General features: G+C 45.6%; 1 protein-coding gene across 1 annotated transcript in view; it reads right to left on the bottom strand.

Moving 5' to 3' along the window:
• The window catches only part of Ppm1h (protein phosphatase, Mg2+/Mn2+ dependent 1H), a 265,243-nt gene that overhangs the window by 70,061 nt on the left and 168,962 nt on the right, over window positions 1-26,220 (bottom strand). The window contains exon 5 of the mRNA XM_032913223.1: window positions 13,079-13,163. Within this exon, the coding sequence (XP_032769114.1) occupies window positions 13,079-13,163 (85 nt within the window). The remainder of the gene's footprint in view (window positions 1-13,078; window positions 13,164-26,220) is intronic.

Here is a 26,220-nt window from a genome sequence, read left to right as displayed (position 1 = left end):
ATTTCATTCTCCAAGCATACTTACACATGACTAGCCACAGAGGGTACAATTTTCCTTTGGCTCTTTGTCTTTCAAGTATCTAGTGTCATATGCAATTTAAATTAAAATAACTTTTAGACACTTTTTTTGGTAGTCCTATCATCATCTATGAACACAGCAATGGCTAAGACAGTAACTATCTCCTCTCCCCTCCAAGGGCAGACACACAGAGATCCAGGGGCTTTGTCTCCTAACTGGAGGGTGAGTTGGCGCTCGGATATGCTTTAGCCAGGCACCCTCATGCTCACTTTGCTAGTATTTGTTGTGGATTTGGTCTAATGCTAATTGCATGAGAATCTGCATGTCCGAGGGTAAGAAGCTGAGGGTCCTTGCCCACAGTTAGTTTTGACTGGTAAATAAAGTTGCTGGTGGCCAATGGCTGGGCAAGGAGACAGACAAAGGTGGGACTTTTAGGCTAGGGATGGAGGAAGGAGAGGAAGGGATGGAGTGGCCATGCCTGGGAAAGGAATAGCTGCTACACCTGAGGAGGCAGGACAGACAGACAGCCAACCTGTAAGAGCAAGGGAAGAATGGCTCCAGGTCCTCCCCACCCCCAAAACTGGGTCTAGGGCAACAAGGGTAGAATATAGATTTTAGCAAGTAATAACTCAGAAGCATTGGAGGGGAGGTGTTAGCCACGTGGAGGTTTGGGAGTGGCCCAACCATTGAGCTGTTTAAGGCGTATTAAAATATAAGGCTGCATGCGTGTGTGTCTTTCATTCAGGAACCCAGAACACCGGGGCAGTGTAGCCTCTACCGGGCGGATTAGAGAACAGATCCACTGGCTACTTGAACAAGAACTCAATTACTAAGGAAGCTGTACCATGAGGCTCACTGACACAGATGCCTCTGGGTTACCTGGTGACTCCTCAGGTAGCTTCCTACCTACTGAAGCTGCTACGCCTTTCCAAGTCACCAGGGACTAAAGCAGCTTAACCTGGAGCCACTTGTGAGGATCCTCCATGGGAAAGCTATTCACAGTCTCAACCAGCTGCATGCCCTCCCCAGTGATAACCGGAAAGTGCTGTATCCCATCCAGGTCAGCAGGACGTGACACCACCGTAAATGGTGGCGGATGACACTCTATTGCCACCTCAAAATTTCACTTTACTCTTTTTGGAAGAGTTGCTTTAAGATGAATTTTCATTGTCTATCACTCTGTATTGGTTTTGTGTGTGTGTGTGTGTGTGTGTGTGTGTGTGTGTGTGTGTGTGTGTGTGGTGTGCACATAAGTATGTGGGTGAACATGCCTATGCTTGCTCATGTAGAGACCAGGCAGGATGTGCAATGCCTTCCTCTGTCCTGCTCTGTCGCCCTCCCTTACTGCCCTGACACGGGGGCACTCACTGAAGAGCTGGCTGGGTAGTGAACTCTGGGATCCATCTGTTTCCATCCACCAAGGCTGGGCTATAAGCATGTGTAGTCATGCCTGGGTTTTTATACAGCTAGTGAGGACTTGAATGAACTCAGGTGTGAATGCTTTCAGTACACCCACTGTGGAGCTGAAGGGCACCTGACAGTCCTGACCTACTGAACACGGTTAGTAGAGCAACGCAAACACCGTGGAGTCTCTACTGACAGCAGGAATGGTTTCATGGCTGCCAGGGAGTTGGGGCTTGCTGCTGCTGCTGCTGCTGCTGCTGCCCAGCTCCATGGGCAAGCAATCTCTAACTTAGAAAAAGACAGAAATTCAAAATTCAGCTGGATGTCGTCTGTGTCTGCAATTCTAGCACGTGAAGCTGAGGCAGGGGGATGACACATCCCAGGTCAGCCTGCTCTATACAGTGGTACTCTACTTCCAAACAGAACTTAAGATTTGAGGTATGGTTTCTGTGATCTGTGTCAGTGTTACACCATCCTCAGGTTAAAAAAAAACAAAACACCAACACTCTAACCATCAACAAAGGACTGTCTGTGTATTGCTTAAAGCTTTCCCAAGCCCTTTTCCACATTAAGCATCCAGTGGCTCTCACTGTGTCTCAGTTCAGAGTCAAGGTCATGGCTCTCACCGTGTCCTGTGTCTCGTGAGGGCATCAGGGATACCACATGTCTTAAATAACCATGGCTGACAGATTACCTCGAAGCTTAGCCTTTACAGAGGGCTCTACAGCCGGCTGATCAACTCCCACTTCAGGAATGTGGCTACACAAGCCTGCCTCCTGCCCAGCCCTCTCTTCCCACAAAACCAGATCCAAAAGAAGGTTAATTAATGGCTCCTTCCCCAGCAGGAGTTTACCCTGACATGCTTGTCAACCACCCTGCAAGTTGGTATGATAGGGTCAGACGCACCACCCTAGAATATGACACACTCAGAAGACAAACTCTCTTTCTCTCTCTTGGCCCCTCTCCTCTGTAGCAGGTCCTGTCTCCCTTCACAGGGGCATGCTCCTATATCTATGGATGATGACGGACCATGAAGGAACACCTTTTCCTCTGAAGAGAGATACACCACAGTAGGAGGTAAATAAACAAACCTTTCAAGCTAGTGAGGTGGATCAGTGGCCAGAGGACCTCATACACAGGCCTGACAGTTCAATCCTTGGATCCCACAAGGAGGCCAGAGAGCACTGACCTCTGACCTCTGACCTCCACACATAACTGCACTCTCACACTCAAAATAAATCACATACATAATCTTTAAAAAAGACAGAAAAAGTTAGAAGTCTTGTTAATTTTTCCTGGTATCATCCCATTAGATAGTAACCCCACCATCAACCTCCCAGGAATGCCTGCTCTTAAAAAAAATGTTTTTCTTATTTACTTTATGTGCATGTGAGGGTGTCTGTATGTACAAACCTCTTACGTGTGTTTGGTGTTCAAAGAGGCCAGAAGAGGGTGTTGGCTAGAACTGAAGTTACAGGCTAAGATACTCAGCGTGGATGCTGGGAACAGAACATGGACCTTCCCCAAGTGCAACAAATGCTCCTAATCACTGAGCCTTCTCTCCAGCCCCAAATGTCTACTTTGTATCAGACCTGAGCATAATGGTAGTCATTTGCAGGTTTCCTTGGATCTTTATTTTCTTACAACGTGATGCATCTTTATGCAAAAGACCGTATGTGTAAGTAATGTCTGTATTAGATACATTTCTGTCTTATCTCCTGTCAATCTGTCTTTCATTATAGGGGCCTTGCTATGACCCTCATAAAGGGATAGCAGAAATGAAATCATCCCGTCTTTATATATGTCTACTTGTCTATGCTTGCACATGCTCACATCTATAAAACACCACAACTTTGTCTATGTTAAAATGTGTGTGGGGAATAATCTTGGTTATGAGGGGACACTATATTTAATCCCACACTGGCCTTCTTGCCACACCTTTGGATTTTGCTATTGCTACAGTGACGATTCTGTCTCTTTTGATAATTGCCTCAGCGCCCACAGCAGGCTGCCTTTTCTGTCATAACCATGTCTGCCGTGCGGTTATAAGCAGTCCATCTGTACCCGTAGCACCTCCTTCTCGTTCACTGCTCCTCAGAGTCACCACTTAAGTCACATTGGTCAACCCAGTGGTCCCAAACAGGAGTTTGTTCACTCAAGTCGCCCTGAGCAGATCCTCTGGAGTTAATTGTGCAGCTCAGAGAACAGAGCAAACATGGCTGCTTAAGGGAAAACAAGACGCTAAAATGAGACAGAAAACCCACAATGTGTAAAAAAATCACCTGCTGGGTCTCAAAGGAGGCAGCCTCTGCTTGTTAGTGCTTCATTTCTTTTGGGACCCTGAAACTTTACGTCTGCATCTTACTTTGCTTCCTGATGCTCTGATCAAACCCTGACCCAAACCAGCTTGGAGCGGATGTGGTTTATTGGGCTTACATTTCCATGCCATAGTCCATCCTCGAGGGCAGGACTAAAGCAGAAACTTGAAGCGGAAAGCATGGAGGGGCACTCTTTGCGCTTGCTCCCCATGGCTTGTTCGGCTGGCTTTCTTATATAAGCCAGGGCCACCTGCCCAGGGTGGCCCTACCCTCTGGGCTGGGCCCTCCCACATCAACCATTAATCAAGAAATGCTCACCAACAGGGCCACAGACAATTTCAGTGGATGTAATTCCTCAGTTGGGGATCCCTCTTCTTAGGGGATACTAGTTTGTGTCAAGTTGACAAAAATTAACACTCACTGTCCTTACAGGCATCATGTGTAAGTATATATGTCCAAAGCCATCAACGTATTATAAAAATATTATCTGAGCATTTCTTTTAAACTTTTATACTGGTGAATATTTCTACCACTGGACACAGATTATGTTTAGACCTTTGGGTATGACGAGTAAGTGTTTTCTTCTACCCCTGATCCATATCTTTGCCCAGATTGCTTTCATTAAAGACAAAACAACAGAAGCCTCCAAACACTGTGACACTTTAGGAGAAATCCAAGGTTTGTGTGAGGTTTTAAAGCATTGGGAAGAGCTTCACTGAGACTTGTTTTAATGATTTTAGGGAAAGTTAGAGTCATCGGGAAGGGCCTGGCTCCCATGAGGGGATGAGGAAGCCTGCAAATTCTTGAGAAGCCAGCGGGAGGGAGTCATTTGGTTGGCAAATGCACAGTGGCCAAACAAGTTGGGAATTTGGAAACCTCCTCCAGCTTGTCCAGCACCCAAGTGTCATGACTGGAATGGCTTCATTTGTACTGGCCTGGTTTGATGGTGCACACCAGCATCTGACTCTAGTGTTTCACAGGTGTTTTGTTTTGTTTTTTTTTTAAATCTCAATTTTACTTGAAGCAACAAGCTCCAACACTGAGGATCTGTAAATGTGGGAAAGTCTGTTAGATCGCTTAAAGTGGTAAATCTTAGTGACTTCCTGGCTCTCAAGTTGTAAGAACCATGAGTAATGTTGGCACGGTACACTCACTCCACTTTCCATACATGGGCAGTTCATAAGTGTGCATACATTATTATAGTCCCCCCAACCCCCAAGACACATTTCACAGGGATGCTGTCTTGTAAAGCTGGGTGTGGTGACCCAAGCCTTTAGTCCTCAAGAGGCATAAGCTGGTGGATCTCTGAGTTGGAGGCCATCCTGGTCTCCACAGTGAGTTCCTGGACAGCCAGGGCTACACAGAACAACCCTGTCTCGATAAAACAACTAAAACCAAAACAAAAATGTGGACCAAACCGAAGGTGGGATCAAGCTTATAGGACCCATGGCCATCCACAAACAAAATATATGGACATTTTCCTGAACATTTTGTATTTATCTGTTATGCTGAGTATATTTTATATCTTTCTTTTTTGATGAAACATAATCACTTAGATGTATGCATGCTAGGAACATCCACATAGTATCCACACAGGTCAGTACATGGTGCAGGGAGATGCCTTTATGGGTTGAGTGGTGCTCTGAGAACATTGGCAGGGTAGGAAAAATGGAAGCCAGAACAGATAACCCAGATTCCAGGGAGGGGAATCAGGACTGGTTACAGGAGCACAGCAAGGGCCGTGAGGTTATACTTAATATTTGTATACCCAATATTACACACACACACACACACACACACACACACACACACACACATAATAAATGCGCAGTACTTTCAGTGGATAGACAATGGGTCTTGAGGTTACTCAAAGTCACCTGCTAGAAAGAAAATAAACTTTCCTCCCTTTTCTTCTGCTGCAGAATGATTTTTTTTTTTTTTTAAATTTTGTGGTCAGATGGCTAGTGAGTAGAGGCAGGCTGAATGGACAGGTTTGGGTGGGGGATATCCAGAGAAAGGCACTTACGCAAGAAACACACAAACGCTTCATGAGGTATAGTATATATTGCAAAGGGCTTCTATCATATATTGACAGGGCGATAACTCTTTCACAAATGGAACAAGACCCATGTACCTAGCATTTAAAAGCAACTACTCCCAGCTCCTTAGGGACCGCCTCCCCGGTAACTACAACTCCATAGATGCCTGTGGTTCCCAGAGGGAAGCACCATTCCACCTTCTAGACTGGATTTGCCTGTTTTCAAACTTACATCTGTGTGTCCTATGTGCACATGCGTATGTGGGGTGTCATGTATGCTCATGTGCATGTACGTGTGCCTATGCATACATGTGCGGAGGCTGAGAACCTTGGCCAGTGAGTGTCCCGTTCTATTCCCACTCTTCCCTTCATTCCTTTGAGATAAGGTCTCTCACTGAACTGTAGGAGCCTGTCTAAGAGAGCTGTGAGCTTCCTGGGAACTATGGTTGGGTCAGAGGGCAGAATGTTCTTCCCACAGGTCCCTCCTAGAAAGGATCACATAAACTATGAGAAACATTTGAAAGCTAGGACATGAAGGGAATGCCCTGGTATGTCTCGTTTCCCACACTATCTCTGTGGGAAAGGAAAGGCCTTCGAGAAATAGATTCGGTTCCTGTCACATGACCAAAGACGATGTTCGTAAGACCTAACATCAGGTGCATTCCCTTGCTGTATTTGTTAACTGTGAACACCACTTTGGGCTGGAGAGATGGCTCAGCAGTTAAGAGCACTGACTGCTCTTCCAGAGGTCCTGAGTTCAATCGCCAGCAACCACATAGTGGCTCACAACCCTGTGTAATGGAATCCAACACCCTCTTCTGGTGTGTCTGAAGACAGCTACAGTGCACAGTGTATTTACATAAAACAGATAAATAAATCTTTTAAAAAACCCCACCACCTCATATTTTCCTTGCTTTGATAGTAAAAGTGAGAAGCGCTTGTTCGCACTACTCTTGAGCTCAAATGCTTGGAGTCCCTCCTTGTATCTGGTACACTCAGCCTCACTGGCAGGAGTGACTTGACATTAAACCTACAGCTAGAGGTTTAACCACAGTTATTCCAAAGTCCTTAGCAGTTTAACTCTGTCTCACAGATACATGTGACTTTCGGGTTTTCCAATTAAACAGTGACAGTCTAAAACCCGAAAGTCACGTGTGGTGTCCTCCATGTTCCCCAAATTTGTAAGCTGTGATATGGCACAGTCCGAGAGAGAAGACTCTGTAACAGCAGCAGCAGCAGCAGCAGCAGCAGCAGCAGCAGCAGCAGCAGCAGCAGCACCACCACCACCACCACCACCACCACCACACAACAAGGTCACTAGTTCAAATCTCCTGCTGTCAGGTGAGAAGTGGGGCACCTGCCGATTTGTTCAGAAGCGTACTTGAACTTCCCATTGGAGCTTCCTGTCTTAAAGGTAGGTTCAGGCTTTAGAAATATCTTTGGAGGATAACTCTTGAGCATGAAAACAATCTCAGCAAACTCAGATGTCCAATGCTAGTCACTGGAAGTCTCTATGACATGGAGCGGTGGAGAAGGGATGGTCTAAGATACCACAGCCGCCTCAGAGGATGCTGTCCTGTGTGCATCAAGTTCACAGCGGAAGCTCACTTTCATCTTGTCTGCACATTGCCCTCGATGAAGAACAGCGGCAGACGAGGGGCTCCGAGAGTGCAGGAGCACGTTATTTGAAGGTTTACTGAGAGCGGCGCATCTTGATGAGATCAAATGGGAGTTTATAAAGATGTCTGGGGAGAATGGAGGGGGCGGGGCTTCACTCTCCTACCTCAGGGCTACAGAAGTCTCCTGAGGGTGATTCCTTTCTAGCTGTCACTGGAAGCAGAGGTTGATGATTCTAGAGTCCGCAGCTGCAAAGCACTCGATTCTACTGAGAAACATCCAGCAGCCAGACCCCTCACCTAGCTCTTTGACTCTCTCAGAACATGGTTCGCTTCAATCACATTAAAGACCGACCCGCAAACAAACAAAAGGTCCCTTCAAACTATATAAACCGGCCATTGAAGAAGTAGGCTCATCAGTGCCTGTAGGCTCATTGGGTCTCCCTGGCGGCTGGGCTAAGCACACAGGGCCCCTGATCACTTCATCATACACATGCCACTTTTTGTGTGATCATGTCAAGTCCACAAGCCTGCTCTATTAGTCACCACACCAGAGAGCCTATGAAACAAAGTCCGTGTTATCTAAGAGCCGTGAGAAGAGCCCCTAAGGTCACGATGCAGGACCAAACAAGATTCACATGCCTGCCACATTCATCAAGCAGATCTTACAATCTGTTTCCAGCTCTGTAATCCCCAGCATCCAGACTGTACATACCGAGGGCATTCCTCTCCAGTGCACATCGCAAAGGCTGGGGCACGAAGGGCTCCGACCACCACCCCCACTCCTCAAGCTCATTATGTTTCTTCAAGCCAGACAGCCTTGGGACTGCAAAGAGCTACTCAAAACGAGCAGCTAAGGGCCTCTACGTCCCGATAATTCCATCATAAATATTTATCCTTCACACAATATGAACATAAAATTCGATTTGTCCTAAGGACAAGGAAGGTGCTTGATTTTCCACCATTGGATGAGATCATGTGAGGGAAAAGGAAACTCCAACTATCATTATGCCAACAGTTCATGAGATCCGGTGAATGGATGTTGAAAAAAAAAATCAGCAGAAGGATGCACAATTAAAACCATAGAGGGTTCACCATACAGATGGTCCCTGGCCCACAATGGCAGGACGCAATAAGTCTTTTGACTCCGTGACAGCATGAATCACGTCGGTACAACAGTTCCAGGTTTTACTTTCAGTAGCACAGGCAACGCAATTGAGATAATCACTCTTCATTACGTTACAAAACACACTGTTGATGACATTTTTGGTGTTTATATTTTTTGAGACAGTGTCTGACTCTGTAGCCCGGGCTGGCCTCCATCTAGCAGAGATTCTCCTTTCTCTGTGGCCGGAGTGTTGGGATTACAGACTTGGGCTGCCATAGTAGTTGTCAGGGTGTAAAGGCTGATGTACAGGTGCTGGGCATGTTGAAGTTGGGCAAGGCTCAGCTACAATGTGTGAAAATTAGATACATTGGTTGCATTTTGACTTAGATCTGTTTGCTACACTGTAAACTGAAGAAAGTGTTTTCTATTTCCAGAACAAGTCATGAGCGAGGACTGAAGTTGCATGTTTTTGATTGAGCTGAGGGGACTCTACTCCACACTTTGATAATCTTCCCCTCATGCTTGACAATATTTTCAAGACTTTACATATCAACCTAATTCTAAAAAAATTATCATATAGGTTTCACATGTTACGTTACAAATTTTTTAAAAAAAATTTATTTACTTTATGTATGAATACAGTGTTGCTGTCTTCAGACACACCAGAAGAAGGCATCAGATCCCTTTACAGATGGTTCTGAGCCACCATGTGGTTGCTGGGAATTGAACTCAGGACCTATGAAAGAGCAGTCAGTGCTCTTAACTGCTGAGCCATCTCTCCAGGCCACATTACAAATATTTTAACCTCAAATGCTTTGCTCCGAACAGTTCTTCTGCACGATTACGCCTGGAGCAGGTCATCTCCGAGCACATATTCCTAAACTTGAAGGGATAGCAGGCCGGGCCAAGAGGGTTGCTTAGATTCTGAGTGTGCCCACTCCTCATGTCTGGGGTGGGGAACGTTTGAGTTATAAACTAAATAAATCTATCTGCTTTGGGTGTATGGACTAAGAAGATGGTGCTCTCTTCTTTTATAAATTGAGGATTAGGCCCAGTTTTGTGGACTGACAGCATCCTCCTCTATCAGTCAAGACGGACTCCAAAATAGCCTTCATCTCAGCAACATCAGAAGTGGGTGCTAAGTAAAGCAGGGGGAAATGGATCTCAGTCAGTAGGATTTGGCTTTAGAATGAATTTTATACACCTTCAGATTTCATAAGTTGGAGCCAAATCCCTCTGTGAGGGTACAGGGGAGGCAAGGCTGTGTGCGGTTATAGCTTAAGGACAGGATAGAGAGGCTTTCAAGAACATCTTTGTCATATAGGCACCCCATCCCCCACCACCATCACCAATGCCTATCTATGAGGCAGGATGAGAGCCTTCACTAAACACTGATGCTTCCTTTATCCCAGACTGCACAGTCTCTAGCTTGGGAGGATTAGAGTTCTGTTGTTTATAAGTCAGCTGCTTGATGGCATTTTGTTTTAACAGCCCAGATAGGCTAAGACATATTTGAAGGAACAAGGCTTGGATTTATCAAACAAGAGCTAAATGAGGACTGGATAACACAAAGGAACTCTGCATATCATGTTGTTTAATCCCTACAAGGTCTTCGGAGGGTTTCTATCCCCACCACTGATGATTAGCCATCAATGGCTTGCCTTGTGGAACTCAGAGCCACATGCATCTCATCCTTATTGTCCCCAAAGAACTATTCCCATCCTCCCTTAAAATTGACCCTCCATGTTCATTTTTTAATAAAGAAAATATACCATTTAAAAATGCAAAAGCATAAGAAATGAACTTTTTATTGTTCAATGCCTCCAGTAGGAGCTGGATTTCAATGGGGGTGTTGAGAGACAGAGATGCTAGGAGTGGGGTGGAGGCAGAGGACACATATACCGCATGCCATGCTGCCAACTGCATGGAGGGCAGGGGGATGGCAGCTCTGACCCCGGCTGACCCAGCATTCTTCCATGCACACCCACCAAGCCAGCATGGTGCCAGTGGCTAGGCTGAGTTCTGCAGTCAATGGGGTGAGTAAGTAAGAGCCTTGTCTTCTAGAACTCCATGTGGAGAGGAAGCTACAGATCTAGGGGCGGGGGTGGGGTGAAGACAACCCAGTAAGCATAATATCCTGAAAGCCACACTTCAGGTCGCCTCATATTGCTGTACCAGCACTAAGGGTTGACTCCCTGGGAAGATTAGAGGACAGTTCCCAGAAGTGTCTCTTGTGCTGGCATCAGAAAGGATGATGGGGAATTCTTCTGGAAGACAGGAAGAGCTGTCTAAACAGAGCACATTTCCAAAGGGATGTAGGTCAGTGAGTCGGTGGTGTGAGCTGACTAGGGATGCTAGCGGTCTGACTGAAGAAGGGATGGGAGATGTGGGAGTGGGGTGGGGGGATTAGTGGTAATATCAAAATAGACTGGTGTTGCAAAGAGGGGAGGGACTCTGAGTCTGCCAGTGAGTCTGGCTGCACTCTTTACATGGTAGGCGGCTCAAAGCTTTAGGTAGATCTTTGCTAAGATCATTTTCATGGCCTTGGGTGAAAGTGAAAGCCAAATGGCTAAGCCATTTCGAACTCTACTGGAATGACCTTTGTATCTCAGAGGCCCTTGGTGGCTCTCTGTCTCCTGCTACCTTCACACGTGACAAATCAAGGTCTAGAAAGGTCAGCAGACCTGAGCAAGGCTCTCCAGTCGGGGAACCGAAGAGCTGGGATTAAAGGCATGCCTCTTGAAAGCCAGGCTCCACCACTGGTAGCTTCAAGAACATTCTACCACAAACACCAGAAAGCAGCATTAGAAATCAGCTGTGATGGCTACTTGGTCAACTTGATGGGATTTAGAATCACTTGGAGATAAAACAATGGGTGTGTCTGTGAAGGACTTTGTAGATTAGGTTGACTGAGGCAGGAAGACCTCCTATTGATGGATAAAATAAAATGTAGGCAGTGACCCAAGCACTGACCTCTTTCTGCTTCCTGACCGTGGGTGTACTGTGACCCGCTCCCTCTGGCTGTCACCCTGGTGAATTCCCACTATGATGGGAAGTAAGTCCTTGCTTCATCCAGTTTGTTTTGTTGGGATATTTTGGTATAAATAACAACAAAATAAGCAATTTCTACACAGGCGAGGATGTAGAAGGAGGTTTGAGGCTGGCCTGGGCTGCCTGGATAATCAAACAAATAAAATACAAATTGGGCAGAAGACAGAGCACTTAACTTTATGCTAGTGTGGGATTCCTGCTAGTCCATACTAGTTGCCAGGTAACTAGTAACAATGATGTTGTTGAGCTTTTTGTATGTTTGTTGGTTGGTTGTTTTTTTGAGATGGATTCTCTGTGTAGCCCTGACTGTCCTAGAACTCACTACATAGACCAGGATGGCCACAAACTCAGAGATCCACCTGCCTCTGCCTCCTGAGTGCCAGGATTAAGGGCAAAAGTCGTCATGCTTGTCATGTGGAGTTATAACCTAGAATTCTCATTGAGGAACTGAATGAAAGTCCAGGGCTACTTTCTAAATCAACCAAAGGAAAGCAATCTTATCACTGAGGGGAGATGGGCAGCAGTGAAGGCGCCTGCCGCCTAGCTGGATGACCTGAGTTCAATCTCTGGAACCATACTGGAGGAAAACACTGACTCTCACAAGTTGTCCACACACACACACACACACACACACACACACACACACACACACACACACACACACACGAGGAAATGCTTGATAAACAACCCCAACTGCCTACATTGCTGAGACCCAGAGGAAAGAACCTGTAAACAGGATGAACCAATCCATTTGTAGAGTGGGAGTAAAACCGCTGGAATTTTACTACCTTGATGGAGATCCTGTCAGGAAGGTATTTTCTTCACACACCCTACACTCACTGGGCTACTGCCCAGAGACTTTGGCCTCCCAAGTAGCTTGGGACTTGGGATGGCTACAGTTACTTTTATCTGAGACCCCGTGTCTAACACCTTTATCCCCCTGGAGTTTGAGGACAAGGAAAAGAGCTTTAATTTGCTTTTCATAAAATGTCGAGTTTTAAAGGGGGAGCCCAGGTCTCCTAATCCCTTTTATTATTTCACCCCGAAGAAGATTGTCTACAGGGATACTTTATTTTCAGAGTAGAAAGCTTTTTGTGACCCCTGCATGGTCCCCAAGGATCTTGAGCCTTCCTGTTTGAGTGTGAAGTTGAGGCACATCATAGGGGTAGAAGCTCCTTCTGGTCATGTGAATGACAGCGAGACCTGCACGAGCTCAACCGAGTTGCCGGATGAGGGAGGAGTCTGCACATGCGCACTGACCCAGTGGAGGATGCAGCCTTACAGGGTGCTGTCGGCTGCAGATGAGGGAAAGCCAGTTGCGATAATAAATTCATGGAGGGGGAGTGTGTCGTTACATACAGAGCCAGGGTGTGCGATCCAGAAGGTGTGTGTGTGGGAGTTAATGCCGTATGTCCTTTGACTGTTTGGTGGGGCTGCTCTCCTGTCATAGCAATCTGTTCCTCTCAAACAGCTCTGACACCGTCCTTACCACCGTTATCCACTACCAGACCCACCCGACTCTTACCAGGTACTGAAGTCTCTGGCGCTCAGTCTCAGGGGTGAATTCGGAAGACATGGGGATGATTTCTGCATTTCGGATGATTATGGCCCTGAAATGTGAAAAAAAATGCATCATCGGCAACCAAACTCACAAAGACTCTGTGACAGTCACCGACAGTCCACTCAACACATCCTCTCCTACCACCCACGTGCCTGGTAGCTTCGCTTCTAACACCTATGGCTCCCTTTCTGTGTTGCAGGCAACTCTGTTCTGAGGTACTGGTCTCAAGTTAGCATAGAATGCTTCTTTCCTTTGCGGCTACCTGGACCCATTGTCTTAATGCCCTGGCAACAAGCATCTAACTCCACATATAGTCCATGTTCAAGGGCTAAGTGGACGAATGAATAAACAAGTAAACATTGCAACAGTTCCCACTCTGACCCACGGCTGTCCTGCTGAACCTTCTGCAAGCGAGGTAACGCCCAACATGGCTGCCCTCAGCCACATGTGCACACTGCCCTTTTCCTCTGAGGCTAACGAGCATCGAACTACATTACGATGGTGTTTAGCCTTAAGTAGTCTGATGTGGCTTGCATCTGGTGTACCTGGGCAGTGCAAATCTAGACTCTTGGGACATTGAAGAACAGTGAGCAGCAACACTAGCCTCACCTGGGAACACGGAAGAAAACGCAGAGTCTCGGGCTCTACTCCAGGCTTCCTACCAGAACCATCGCTGTAATTAGACTCCCAAGGATGTTAGAAGCTGGACACTTCTGGCCTAGATTACAGTTTCTAAGTTTATAAGCTGGGGTCAGGAAACAGCCATCCTGAACATTTTAAGGCTCATAAACTTCATACATTCCAAAAAAAATCTGCCCAAGAGTTACTGCCCTCTCGGCACCAGGGGGAGTAGAGTTCCCCAAGCAGATGTCTACAGTGAGGCTAAGCTGTGAGAGGCCTTTCCTGGGTCTCCCTCCAGCACTACTTCTTGCCCTCAGAGCTCAGACTGTTCATTGCTGTAGGAACTAACCTTAGGGCCTCATACATAGCAATCCCAACTCCCTGAAGTGGTACCCGACAGCCCCTTTCTAGAGGTTGGTGGTGGCAGAAAGTGGCAGTATCTATGACACATGGAAGTGTACTAACCTAACAACTCTTTGTCACTGGGGCCTGAGACCTTAGACCTGACAAACTTCTTAGCTCATTTTATACCCTGGTGCTGGAAATTGAACCGAGGGCCTTGTGTATTTGTTCTTTGAAGTCACAATTATGCTTATGCCATACCTAAAACACACAAAGACCCTACACACAAAGACCCTACACAAGGTAAACACCTCACCACTGAACTATGCCCCCAGGTTTCCCCAACATTCATGCTTTTGAGTCTTCCCTGAGCTCTGGGGAACACCTTGCAGACTTTCTACCAGCATGACCTTGGAGAGCCATTCTCCATCTGGGAAACAACCCTCATGAGTGGCTTCATTGGTTGTGATCCCATCATTGACTCATTGCCATCTGTGCCCCATTGGCTCTCATCATAGGAACCAGTGGACGTGTACAGGTTGGGACAACAAAAATATTGGAGTCTTTAGAGCATTTTTGGCTTTAGAAACAGGAAAGGTTAGGGAAGCTCATTCTGGGAAGATGCCCCTGCTGTGATGATGCTCCTTAACACTTCTTTTACTACTTAAAATGTGATAAAGATTTCTTAAGCCCAGGACCAGATGGATTTAGTGCAGAATTTTATCAGACCTTCAAAGACCAAATACCAATACTCTTCAAACTATTCCACAAAAATAGAAACAGAAAGAACACTACCAAATTCGTTCTTTGAAGCCACAATTACGCTTATACCATACATAAACCACACAAAGACCCTATAAAGAAAGAGAACTTCAGACTAATTTCCCTTATCAATGCAAAACTACTCAATGAAATTCTCGCAAATCTAATCCAAGAACACATTAAATAGATCATTCACGATGATCAAGTAGGCTTCATCCCAGGGATGCAGGGATGGTTCGATATATAGAAATCCATCAACATAATCTACTATATAAACAAACTCAAAGGAAAAAAACAACAACATGATCATTTCATAAGATGCTGAGAAAGCTTTTGACAAAATTCAATATCCCTTCATGATAAAAGTCCTGGAAAGATCAGGAATTCAAGGCCCATACCTAAACATAGTAAAAGTAATATATAGCAAACCAGTAGCCAACATCAAACTAAATGGAGAAAAACCTGAAGCAATCCCACTAAAATCAGGGCCTAGACAAGGCTGCCCACTCTCTCCCTACTTATTCAATATAGTACTTGAAGTCCTAGCCAGAGCATTCAGACAACAAAAGGAGGTCAAAGGGATACAAATTGGGAAGGAAGATGTCAAAATATTGCTATTTGCAGATGATATGATAGTATATATAAGTGACCCCAAAAGTTCCACCAGAGAATTACTAAGCATGGTAAACAACGTCAGCAAAGTGGCTGGGTATAAAATTAACTCCAACAAATCAGTAGCCTTCCTGTACTCAAAGAATAAACAGGCTAAGAAATTAGGGAAATGACACCCTTCACAATAGTCACAAATAATATAAAATAGCTTGGTGTGACTCTAACCAAGCAAGTGAAAGATCTGTATGATAAGAAATTCAAGCCTCTGAAGAAAGAAATCGAAGAAGATCTCAGAAGATGGAACGAACTCCCATGCTCATGGACTGGCAGGATTTATATAGTAAAAAAGGACACCTTGCCAAAAGTAATCTACAGATTCAATGTAATCCCCATTAAAATTCCAACTCAATTCTTCATAGAGTTAGAGCAATTTGCAAATTCATTTAAAAAAGCAAAAAACCCAGGATATCGAAAACTATTCTCAATAATAAAAGAACTTCTTGGGGAATCACCATCCCTGACCTCAATCTGTATTACAAAGCAATCTTGATAAAAAAAAAAAAACTTCATGGTATTGGTACAGAGACAGGCAGGTAGATCAATGGAATAAAATTGAAGACCCAGAAATGAACCCACACACCTATGGTCACTTGATCTTTGACAAAGAAGGTAAAACCATCCAGTGGAAAAAAAGACAACATTTTCAACAAATGGTGCTGGTTCAACTGGATATCAGCACGTAGAAGAGTGCAAATTGATCCATTTTATCACCCTATACAAAACTCAAGTCAAAGTGGATCAAAAACCTCCACATAAAACCACATACACTGAAACTAATGGAAGAGAAAGTGGGTGAGAGCCTCGATCACAAGGGCACAGGAGAAAATTTCCTGAATAGAACACCAATGGCTTATGCTCAAAGATCAACAATAGAAAAAAGGGACCTCATAAAATTGCAAAGCTTCTGTAAGGCAAAGAACTCTGTCATTATGACAAAACAGCAACCAACAGATTGGGAAAAGATCTTTACCAATCGTACATCCAATATCTAATATATACAAAGAACTCAAGACATTAAACTCCAGAGAATCAAATAACCCTATTAAAAAATGGAGTACAGAGCTAAACAAAGAATTCTCAAATGAGGACTATCAAATGGCAGAGAAGCACCTAAAGAAATGCTCAACATACTTCATCATCAGGGAAATGCAAATCAAAACCACCCTGAGATTCCACCTCATACCAGTCAGAATGACTAAGATCAAAAACTCAGGTGACAGACGCTGGTGAGGATGTGGAGAAAGAGGAACACTCCTCCATTGTTGGTGGGACTGCAAACTGGTACAACCACTCTGGAAATCAGTCTGGAGGTTCCTCAGAAAATTGGACATTCTACTACCTGAGGACCCAGCTATACCACTCTTGGGCATATACCCAAAAGATGCTCCAACATACAACAAAGACACATGCTCTACTGTGTTCATAGCAGCCTTATTTGTAATAGCCAGAAGCTGTAAAGAACCCAGATGCCCTTTACAGAGGAATGGATACAGAAAATGTAGTACATGTACACAATGGAGTACTTTTAAGCTATTAAAAACAATGATTTCATGAAATTCATAGTTCCAAATGGATGATGGAACTAGAAAATATCATCCTCTGTGAGGTAACTCAGTCACAAAAAACACATATGCTATGCACTCATTGATAAGTGGATATTGGCCCAAAAGCTCAGAATACCCAAGATACAATTCATAGACCATATGAAGCTCAAGAAGAAGGAAGGACAAAATGTGGATGCTTCAGTCCTTCTTAGAAGGGGAAACAAAATACTCATGGGAGGTAGAGAGTGGGAGGGACTTGGGAGGAAAAGAAGAGGGAAAGGGGAAAGGGGAAAGGGGACAGGATTAGGTAAGAGAGGAGCTGGGAATGATATACAGAGGGTCGGGAATTTGAACAGAGGTGTGTAGCAATGTGGGATGAGGAACTGGGGATAGCCACCACCAAGTTCCAGATGCCAGGAAAGCAAGATCCCTAGGACCCAACAGGGGTGAGATTAGTTGAAATGCCCAACAAAGGAGTGGGAGAACCTGTAGAGACCATATCTAGAGGTTACACAATGATTCTGGCTGTGAGATGGGGCCACCACCCTTTTCAATATTTAAACCCAGAATTGTTTCTGTTTAATGGAAATGCAGGGACAAAGAGTAGAGCAGAGACTGAAGGAAAGGCCATCCAGAGACTGCCTCACCTGGGAATCCATCCCATATGCAGTCACCAAGTTCAGTCACTATTGCTGATGCCAAGAAGTGCTTGCTCACAGGATCCTGATGTGGGTGTCTCCTGAGAGGCTCTGCCAGAGCCCCACTGATACAGATGAGGATGCTTGCAGCTAACCATCAGACTGAGCACAGGGACCCCAATGGAGGAGTTAGAGGAAGGACTGAGGAGCTGAATGGGTTTGCAACCCCATAAGAACAATAATATCAACCAACCAGATCCCCCAGAGCTCCCAGGGACTAAACCACCAACTAAAGAGTGCACATGGGGGGACCCATGACTCTAGCTGCATATGTAGCAGAGGATGGCATTGTCTGGAATCAATAGGAGGAGAAGCCTTGGTCCTGTGAAGGCTCGTTTCCCCAGTGTAGGGGAACGCCAGGGTGTTGAGGTCGGGAGTGGGTGGGTGAAGAGGGAGGAATCTCATAGAAGCAGCAGGAGTGGGGAATGGGAGAGGGGGGATCCGGGAAAAGGGATAACATTTGAAATGTAAATACATAAAAATATCCAATAAAAAACATCTTGGTTAACGGAAAAAAAAAAAAGAAAAAAGAAAAACTAGCAAATGTTTGTAAGTTCACCCATCCTCCCCACCATTCACAAATCACTGTGCACCACTGCAAACACCCTGTATGTTAATGATCAGTGGGGAATGGCTATCATAACGAGCAGGGATCGGACAGAGCCTGGAGGAATCTATAGAACATGAAAGGGGTAAGCGGGCTGGAAGCCTGGCTTAAGACCTTATCTCAATGCAGAGAAAGCAGAACCCCGACTCCTGGGGCTGGAATGGGAGTTGCTATGTGATGCATCCCTCAGCTTCCTCTCCCTGAATGTTGCTTAATTTTCTACTCTAACTCTTCTTTTCTACTGGACCCCAGATTTCATCTGACTGTGTCCCGAGAGACAAAAATGCCGGAATGGAGGAAAGGATAGTGAGCAAAAGGAGGGTGGGGTGTCAGACTCCCGAAAGAAGAAGGTCTAAGTACCATTTGGTGTTGTCCCTTTACCCCCATCCCGGGAGAAGCCTGTGTGGCCTCTCAGACATTGGACTCAGGCCCAAAGTATCAGGAGGCCAAGTGTAAACTCTGCACCACTGTGCAGGCCACATAGCGGGCACCTTGAGAGCAGGTAAGGGGAGTCCCAGGGAGTTTCTTTGGACACGAGGAAGAGCGAGAGAAACCAAGAGGTAAGGCTTGTTCAGTAAAGCATTAGCAGACTTGACGTCCCAGATAAGAGAGCCTTCCAACTGGAAAGTCCCCATCCCCCACTTCCCATCTTTCCTCCTCTGGTGTGACTAGTCTGCCCCCACACCACCTCAGGACCCTCCAAAGATCTCTACTTCCATTCCTGGATGTTCACCGTCTGTCTCCACTGACAATCTCTGCCACAGTATAAAGCCATGCTCAAGAGAGAGTGCTGAAAACCCTGGAAAACGAGCTCAAAGCCACCTCAGCACTGCTAGTCCAAAGCCCACCGGAGAGTGTCCTGTTCATTGAGCCGCAACTTCTACGTTTACAGCAATGCACACACACACACACACACAAACAAAACAAAAAACAAAACAAAACAAAACAAAACAAAATACAGTCACAGGACCCCGTTTTTAAAAATTGAAAACTTAGGACTGAAAAATGACTCAGTCAGTAAAGTGATTGCCATGGAGGTTTGGTCCCAGCACCCATGTAAAATAGCCATTTGTCACCTCAGAGCTGGGGACAAGATCCTAGGGCCTCACCTGGCAGCCAAACTGTTGAGTTCCAGGTTCAGCAAAGACCCTATCTTTAAAATAAAAAAGATGGCGGGGCTAGAGAGATGGCTCAGCGGTTAAGAGCACTGGCTACTCTTCTGGAGGACCCAGGTTTGAGTCCTTGAACAGAGGTCTGTAACTCCAGTTCCAGAGAACCTGACACCCTCTTCTGGCTGCCTTGTGCACTTTAAACACATGCTATGCAGATCTACATGCAGGCAAAGCACCCACATACATACAATAAACATAAAGGAACAACACCAAAAAGAAAGGAAGGCGGCTGGGAGAGGCACCAGGCACATACATACCAACGTGTATGTACAAACACATACACTCACAGAATTGGAAGATTCAAGATGGTGGGATCAGGGCACTAAAGCAAATGTGTTATCTTTCTGATAGTGGGGTTTTGCGTGACTACCGGTTCACATGGCAACCAAGATGTCCCTGACAGTGTATCCTCGGTGTTTGAATGACTGCACGACATCGACATGTACTGAGATTTCAGGTTGTCTTTGCAGCCAGCCCATCTCTGCCATGCTTCAGTCGTGAAACAGCTACCAACTCTGCCCACTTCTCACCCGTGAGTACGAGTGGGCTTTTAAAACATTTTAACCAGGGGCTGGAGAGATGGCTCAGCGGTTAAGAGCACTGAATGCTCTTCCAGAGGTCCTGAGTTCAATTCCCAGCAACCACATGGTGGCTCACAACCATCTGTAAAGGGATCTGGTGCCCTCTTCTGGTGTGTCTGAAGACAGTGACAGCGTACTCATATACATCAAATAAATAATATTTTAAAAAAAATTTAACAAAGTAATATGTACATGTATGAGAGATGATCATCAATATCTAAAAATATTGAAGATTACAGGGTAATTGGCAGATCTGTCAGCCTTAGCTTTATCCTATATACCTTCGGGACTGGAACACTCACAATCCTCTCTCCCTCCCTCCTTCCCTCCTTCCCTCCCTCCCTCCCTCCCTCCCTCCCTCCGTCCCTCCGTCCCTCCTTCCCTCCCTCCTTCCCCTCCCCCTTCCCTTCCCTCTCTCTCTCCAAGGTCTCTCTATGTTGTCCCATTTTTCACTGGAACTTGGTGTATAGATCAGGCTCATAGGAACTCACAGAGATCCACTTGCCTCTGCCTCCTTGATGCTGGGATCAAAATGTGTTGGCCACCACGCCAGGCTTACTTACGGTCATTTCTACCAGCGATCTGAGTATGCAACGTCCTGAAGCATACTTTCCCTGCTATACTATAGGATGTCAGAGCAGGCTCCGGTTTCTCCCATGTCCCCCTCCCCCTCTACCTTTCCCTATCCTGCCCAACCTCTGCTACTTCTAGCTATTTCACTGTACTTGGATTATACAAGAATAAGACAGAACACACACACATAGTTGGCGTGTGTGTGTGTGTGTGTGTGTGTGTGCCTATACACATATAAGGTCTTGCTGTGTAGCCCAGGTAGACTTACAGCTTATGATCTTCCTGCCTTGGTCTCTCAAGTGCTCAAGTGCAGGCACATGCTATCCCACTTGGCTCACAAGGCAATTTTAAAGCATCACTCTTGACGTGTGCTATCCCCTCCCTTTCCTGGCATTTCCATTTTCTCCCACCATCTGGTTCCTGCCTCTATTTCTAGTGTTCACCTTGCTCTTTCTTTTCCTCTCCTATCTTTCAATGGCCCACATATGCCGAAGTTGACTCAGAATGCCTCCCACCGTCCTCCTGGTCTACCTTCAGTGCCTTTTCTCTGTGACCCCAGAGGATCCCATGCCCGGTTGTGCCTCAGCCCTTACCAGTCCCAAATGCATTCGCTGGTTTCGGAGATGTTTCTAAGTGCACACTGAGGGTATTTTCCAGGTAGAGCTCTGTCACTTTCTCTAAGTGTCCAGTACCCAGTGCCCAGTGCCCAGTATGTGACAGATAGGTCACTGTCCTGTGTGTTATGGTCTGCTCTCCTCCTTATGCTGTGCACACATGCACACAAGGTAGACAAAAAGGTAACAAACAGTTATAAAACCTACACGTCTTTCCAATGGCTTTGCAAGACAACGATGACGACAGGCCTTCACAGATATCATGGCTGAGAACTCATGTGAAGGGCAAGGGGGCGTGAGTCTTCTCATGGGGCAGAGGAGGGAGAGAGCAGCAGGGGCAGCAGCCAGTTCCCGTGTGTACATTTGTAAATTTCAAACGCCCATGAGGATCTGCATTCCTCCCCGTGTAGACTATGCTAAGCCTTGCCCATTGCTTCCTTGGGTAAGCAAGCATATCCAAACTCCACTCTACACACAAGTCCTCCCTTCTGTTTGAACTACAACATTCTTCCTTTACGAGGCACCCATAGATTAAAGTGTTTGGCCGCCAACCCGTCCAGTCCCCACATTGCGGCGCCCCTTCCTATGTAACGTGTGGCTTCCCTTTGATCTCTCTCTCTTTCATCCTCTGATCTTGGGATTAATATGTCAGAGTGGGTGTGAAGATTGGCAGATCTCATCCTGGCCGACCCATAAAGCAGAGGATGCTGGGATTAAAGCTACATTCTCTCGTCATAAGCCCTGCACTTTCATGTCTTCTTTATTATTTTACAAGATGATTTCCTTAAAGTCAAAATCAAAACAGAACAAAAGCTGAAGGAGCAATGAGGGCCGAGGGGAACAGGGCCTCCCGTGTCCCTTCTAGAGCAACGGTTCTCAACCTGTGCATTGTGACTCCTCTGGGGGCTGAATGGCCCTTTCCCAGGGGCTGTACATCAGATATCATGCATATCAGATAGCAACATCACGGTCCAGAGCAGTAGCAAAATTACGGGTATGAACAAGCATCAAAAGTAATTTTACAGTTGGGGGTCACCACAGCATGAGGAACAGCATTAAAGGGTCACAGCGTTAGGGTGTTGGGAACCTCTGATCTAGAGCCTCGAGCCTGACTTGTGGTTACTGATGTGGTCAGATTTTAGGTGATATTCCATCTACCTCCTACTCCATTTAGTGGAATTAAGTGAGAAGCACCTAGAGACTCCTATTCTCTCTACAGAAAGAATGATTCTGAAACATGTCCCCCATGTTAAGGTCAGTCTGTCGTTCACAGACACGGCTGAAACCTGTTTTTGTTGCCGTGTAGAGATTGCTTATGGCTGAACTGTTTATGGCTGAATGGCCAGGTTTAGTAGTAAGTTCTTATAAGTCATCTGGATTACGGTTTGGAGACCCTCCCTCCCAAATGCCAGGCATGTGAGGGGACGAAGGTGATTTACTCCGTAGGGAATTGTGAGTTCAGTGAAAAGGTTCCAGAAAGTCCCGAGTCTTCAAATCTTCCAAGGTTATATTTTTAGAATGAAAAATACCCACTCTTTCATGAGTGAAAATATTTAGGTAGTCAAAAGGGAACAAAAAAGGAATCTGGGACACTCATTTCCAACAGTCATTTGATTTTATGATTTCTCATAGGGAGAGCTCACTGTCAGCGCTGTTAAATCTCACAGCAGTGTGACTGTGATGTCTGTCCTCAGGGTGGGACTGACCAAAGCCCCAGAAGGCACTGGATAAACCAGCAAAAGAAAAGAAAAATCAGGACAAAACAAGTCCCAGTGAAACTGCATCAGGACACATCCACAGTAGAAATTTCAAGTGTTGGATAAACACATGAGAGGATTGAGCTCTCGAGAGGCTGGGACGCAGCATATTAAAATCAAAGTAATGTTGGAAAACATGTAAAAATCAGTATTACATAGTCATTCTCTGTGGGGTAAAAACAGTTATTCTCATAATTAATGGAAATGGTTACATAGCTAAAAACAACTAAAATTACAGCTACACATTCAATGCTTTAGCCAGCTCACTTTGGGGAATGTAGCCTAAAATATTCAAAGGCTGTGCACAGGATGCAGAGAAGAAATCAAGTACTGATGTTACTTCTTATGGCTAAGACTGGAAACAGCATGAATGTCACAAGAGGAACTGCTGAATATATTGGTTTGGACATGGCCATTAAAAAACAACCAGATACACTCAAACTAATAGAAGAAAAACTAGGGCAGCATCTCGAACACATGGGCACTGGAAAAAATTTCCTGAACAAAACACCAATGGCTTATGCTCTAAGATCAAGAATCGACAAATAGGATCTCATAAAACTGCAAAGCTTCTGTAAGGCAAAGGACACTGTGGTTAGGACAAAACGGCAACCAACAGATTGGGAAAAGATCTTTACCAATCCTACAACAGATAGAGGGCTTATATCCAAAATATACAAAGAACTCAAGAAGTTAGACCGCAGGGAGACAAATAACCCTATTAAAAAATGGGGTTCAGAGCTAAACAAAGAATTCACAGCTGAGGAATGCTGAATGGCTGAGAAACACCTAAAGAAATGTTCAACATCTTTAGTCATCAGGGAAATGCAAATCAAAACAACCCTGAGATTTCACCTCACACCAGTAAGAATGGCTAAGATCAAAAACTCAGGTGACAGCAGATACTGGTGAGGATGTGGAGAAAGAGGAACACTCCTCCATTGTTGGTGGGATTGCAGACTGGTACAACCATTCTGGAAATCAGTCTGGAGGTTCCTCAGAAAATTGGACATTGAACTACCTGAGGATCCAGCTATACCTCTCTTGGGCATATACCCAAAAGATGCCCCAACATATAAAAAAGACACGTGCTCCACTATGTTCATAATAGCCTTATTTATAATAGCCAGAAGCTGGAAAAAAACCCAGATGCCCTTCAACAGAGGAATGGATACAGAAAATGTGGTACATCTACACAATGGAATATTACTCAGCTATCAAAAACAATGAGTTTATGAAATTCATAGGCAAATGGTTGGAACTGGAAAATATCATCCCGAGTGAGGTAACCCAATCACAGAAAAACACATATGGTATGCACTCATTGATAAGTGGCTATTAGCCCAAATGCTTGAATTACCCTAGATGCATAGAACACATGAAACTCAAGATGGATGATCAAAATGTGAATGCTTCACTCCTTCTTTAAAAGGGGAACAAGAATACCCTTGGCAGGGAATAGAGAGGCAAAGATTAAAACAGACACAGAAGGAACACCCATTCAGAGCCTGCCCCACATGTGGCCCATACATATACAGCCATCCAATTAGACAAGATGGATGAAGCAAAGAAGTGCAGGCCGACAGGAGCCGGATGTAGATCGCTCCTGAGAGACACAGCCAGAATACAGCAAATACAGAGGCGAATGCCAGCAGCAAACCACTGAACTGAGAACGGGACCCCGTTGAAGGAATCAGAGAAAGAACTGGAAGAGCTTGAAGGAGTTCGAGACCCCTTATGAACAACAATGCCAAGCAACCAGAGCTTCCAGGGACTAAGCCACTACCTAAAGACTATACATGGACTGACCCTGGACTCTGAACTCATAGGTAGCAATGAATATCCTAGTAAGAGCACCAGTGGAAGGGGAAGCCCTGGGTCCTGCTAAGACTGAACCCCAGTGAACTAGACTGTTGGGGGAGGCGGCAATGGGGGAGGATGGGGAGGGGAACACCCATAAAGAAGGGGAGGGGGAGGGGGGAGGGGGATGTTTGCCCGGAAACCGGGAGAGGGAATAACACTCGAAATGTAAATAAGAAATACTCAAGTTAATAAAAAAAAATTTAAAAAAAGATGAAAAGTCTTGCTAAAAAACAAACAAACAAAAAAACAGAATAAAATATATATGTTTTATGACCCAGAGGCTAAAGCCTCATGGGGATCCTTGAGGACCTGCCATAGACAACTGTGGAGGCTTGGCCTGCAGACTCTCCTGGCCAAACCTCAGGGCCCGAGCTGGTGTACAGGGATGTCTGAGCACTTCGGTCATGAGCCCGCTCCTGCATCCCTGCACTCTGAACTTGACGGAGCTGAGATACGCCTCTGTACCAAGTCTGTAACTTACCATTTCCAGTCCTCTGGCTTCCACCTTTCACCCCAGGCCCTGCTCGGTAAAGTGTGAGGAGACCTTAGTTCTGAGGACCTGGCTCCTGAGTGCCCCTCCAGCTATCGGCCAGCACGCTGTGTGTCAGCTGGCAGACGGGTGCCTCCCTGGGCATCCCCCAATGGGAGACCATGAGAGGGCTAAGTTCTGTTCTTCCCTCTCACCTACAGGACTTTATCTGGTGAGCATCTTGATGATGACAGTGTCCTCTGGCAGCCTGATAGCAATAATCACATTCGAGTGAGCCGTGAGGGAGGAACGGATATGGGGTACATGGCTAATTATCCTTCACACATTACACCGTAACCGTGAGTGTGTTCCTCTTGTAAACTCGAGAGAAGAGGTTTCTGTTCAGATTTGATGGCCTATCGCTCTGTTTTCACATCCAGTCATCACCGCAAAGCTATCAGTCTTTAGGATCTCTGTGCTGCAAGCGATAGCCCACAGGTTCTCTCTAGCGCCCACCCACCCACTTCAGACTTCTTGGCATTTAGGCACAAATGAGAAAGTATTTGCCAAGAGCCATTAGCTGAGAAGCTGGAAGCCAAACTTTGTTAGAAGAATATGATTGGTCGAGCCTGCAAGTGTCTGCATTTTTCTCTATCACTGTGTTTTTGGAGAAGACTTCCCAAAAGCAAGCAAATCCAGTACAAAAAGATAGTCAGAAATATTGACTACTGACCATTTGCATATGACTGGCTCTCAACCTTAGCCAAGAGGACATCTATAGTCCTGACGGCCCGGCCTGAGGATCTGTCCTGGGCTCATTCAAATCCCTTC

Source organism: Rattus rattus, chromosome 1 (assembly GCF_011064425.1).
Source record: "Rattus rattus isolate New Zealand chromosome 1, Rrattus_CSIRO_v1, whole genome shotgun sequence".
NCBI lineage: Eukaryota > Metazoa > Chordata > Mammalia > Rodentia > Muridae > Rattus > Rattus rattus.
This window is presented reverse-complemented; position numbering and strand designations above follow the sequence as displayed.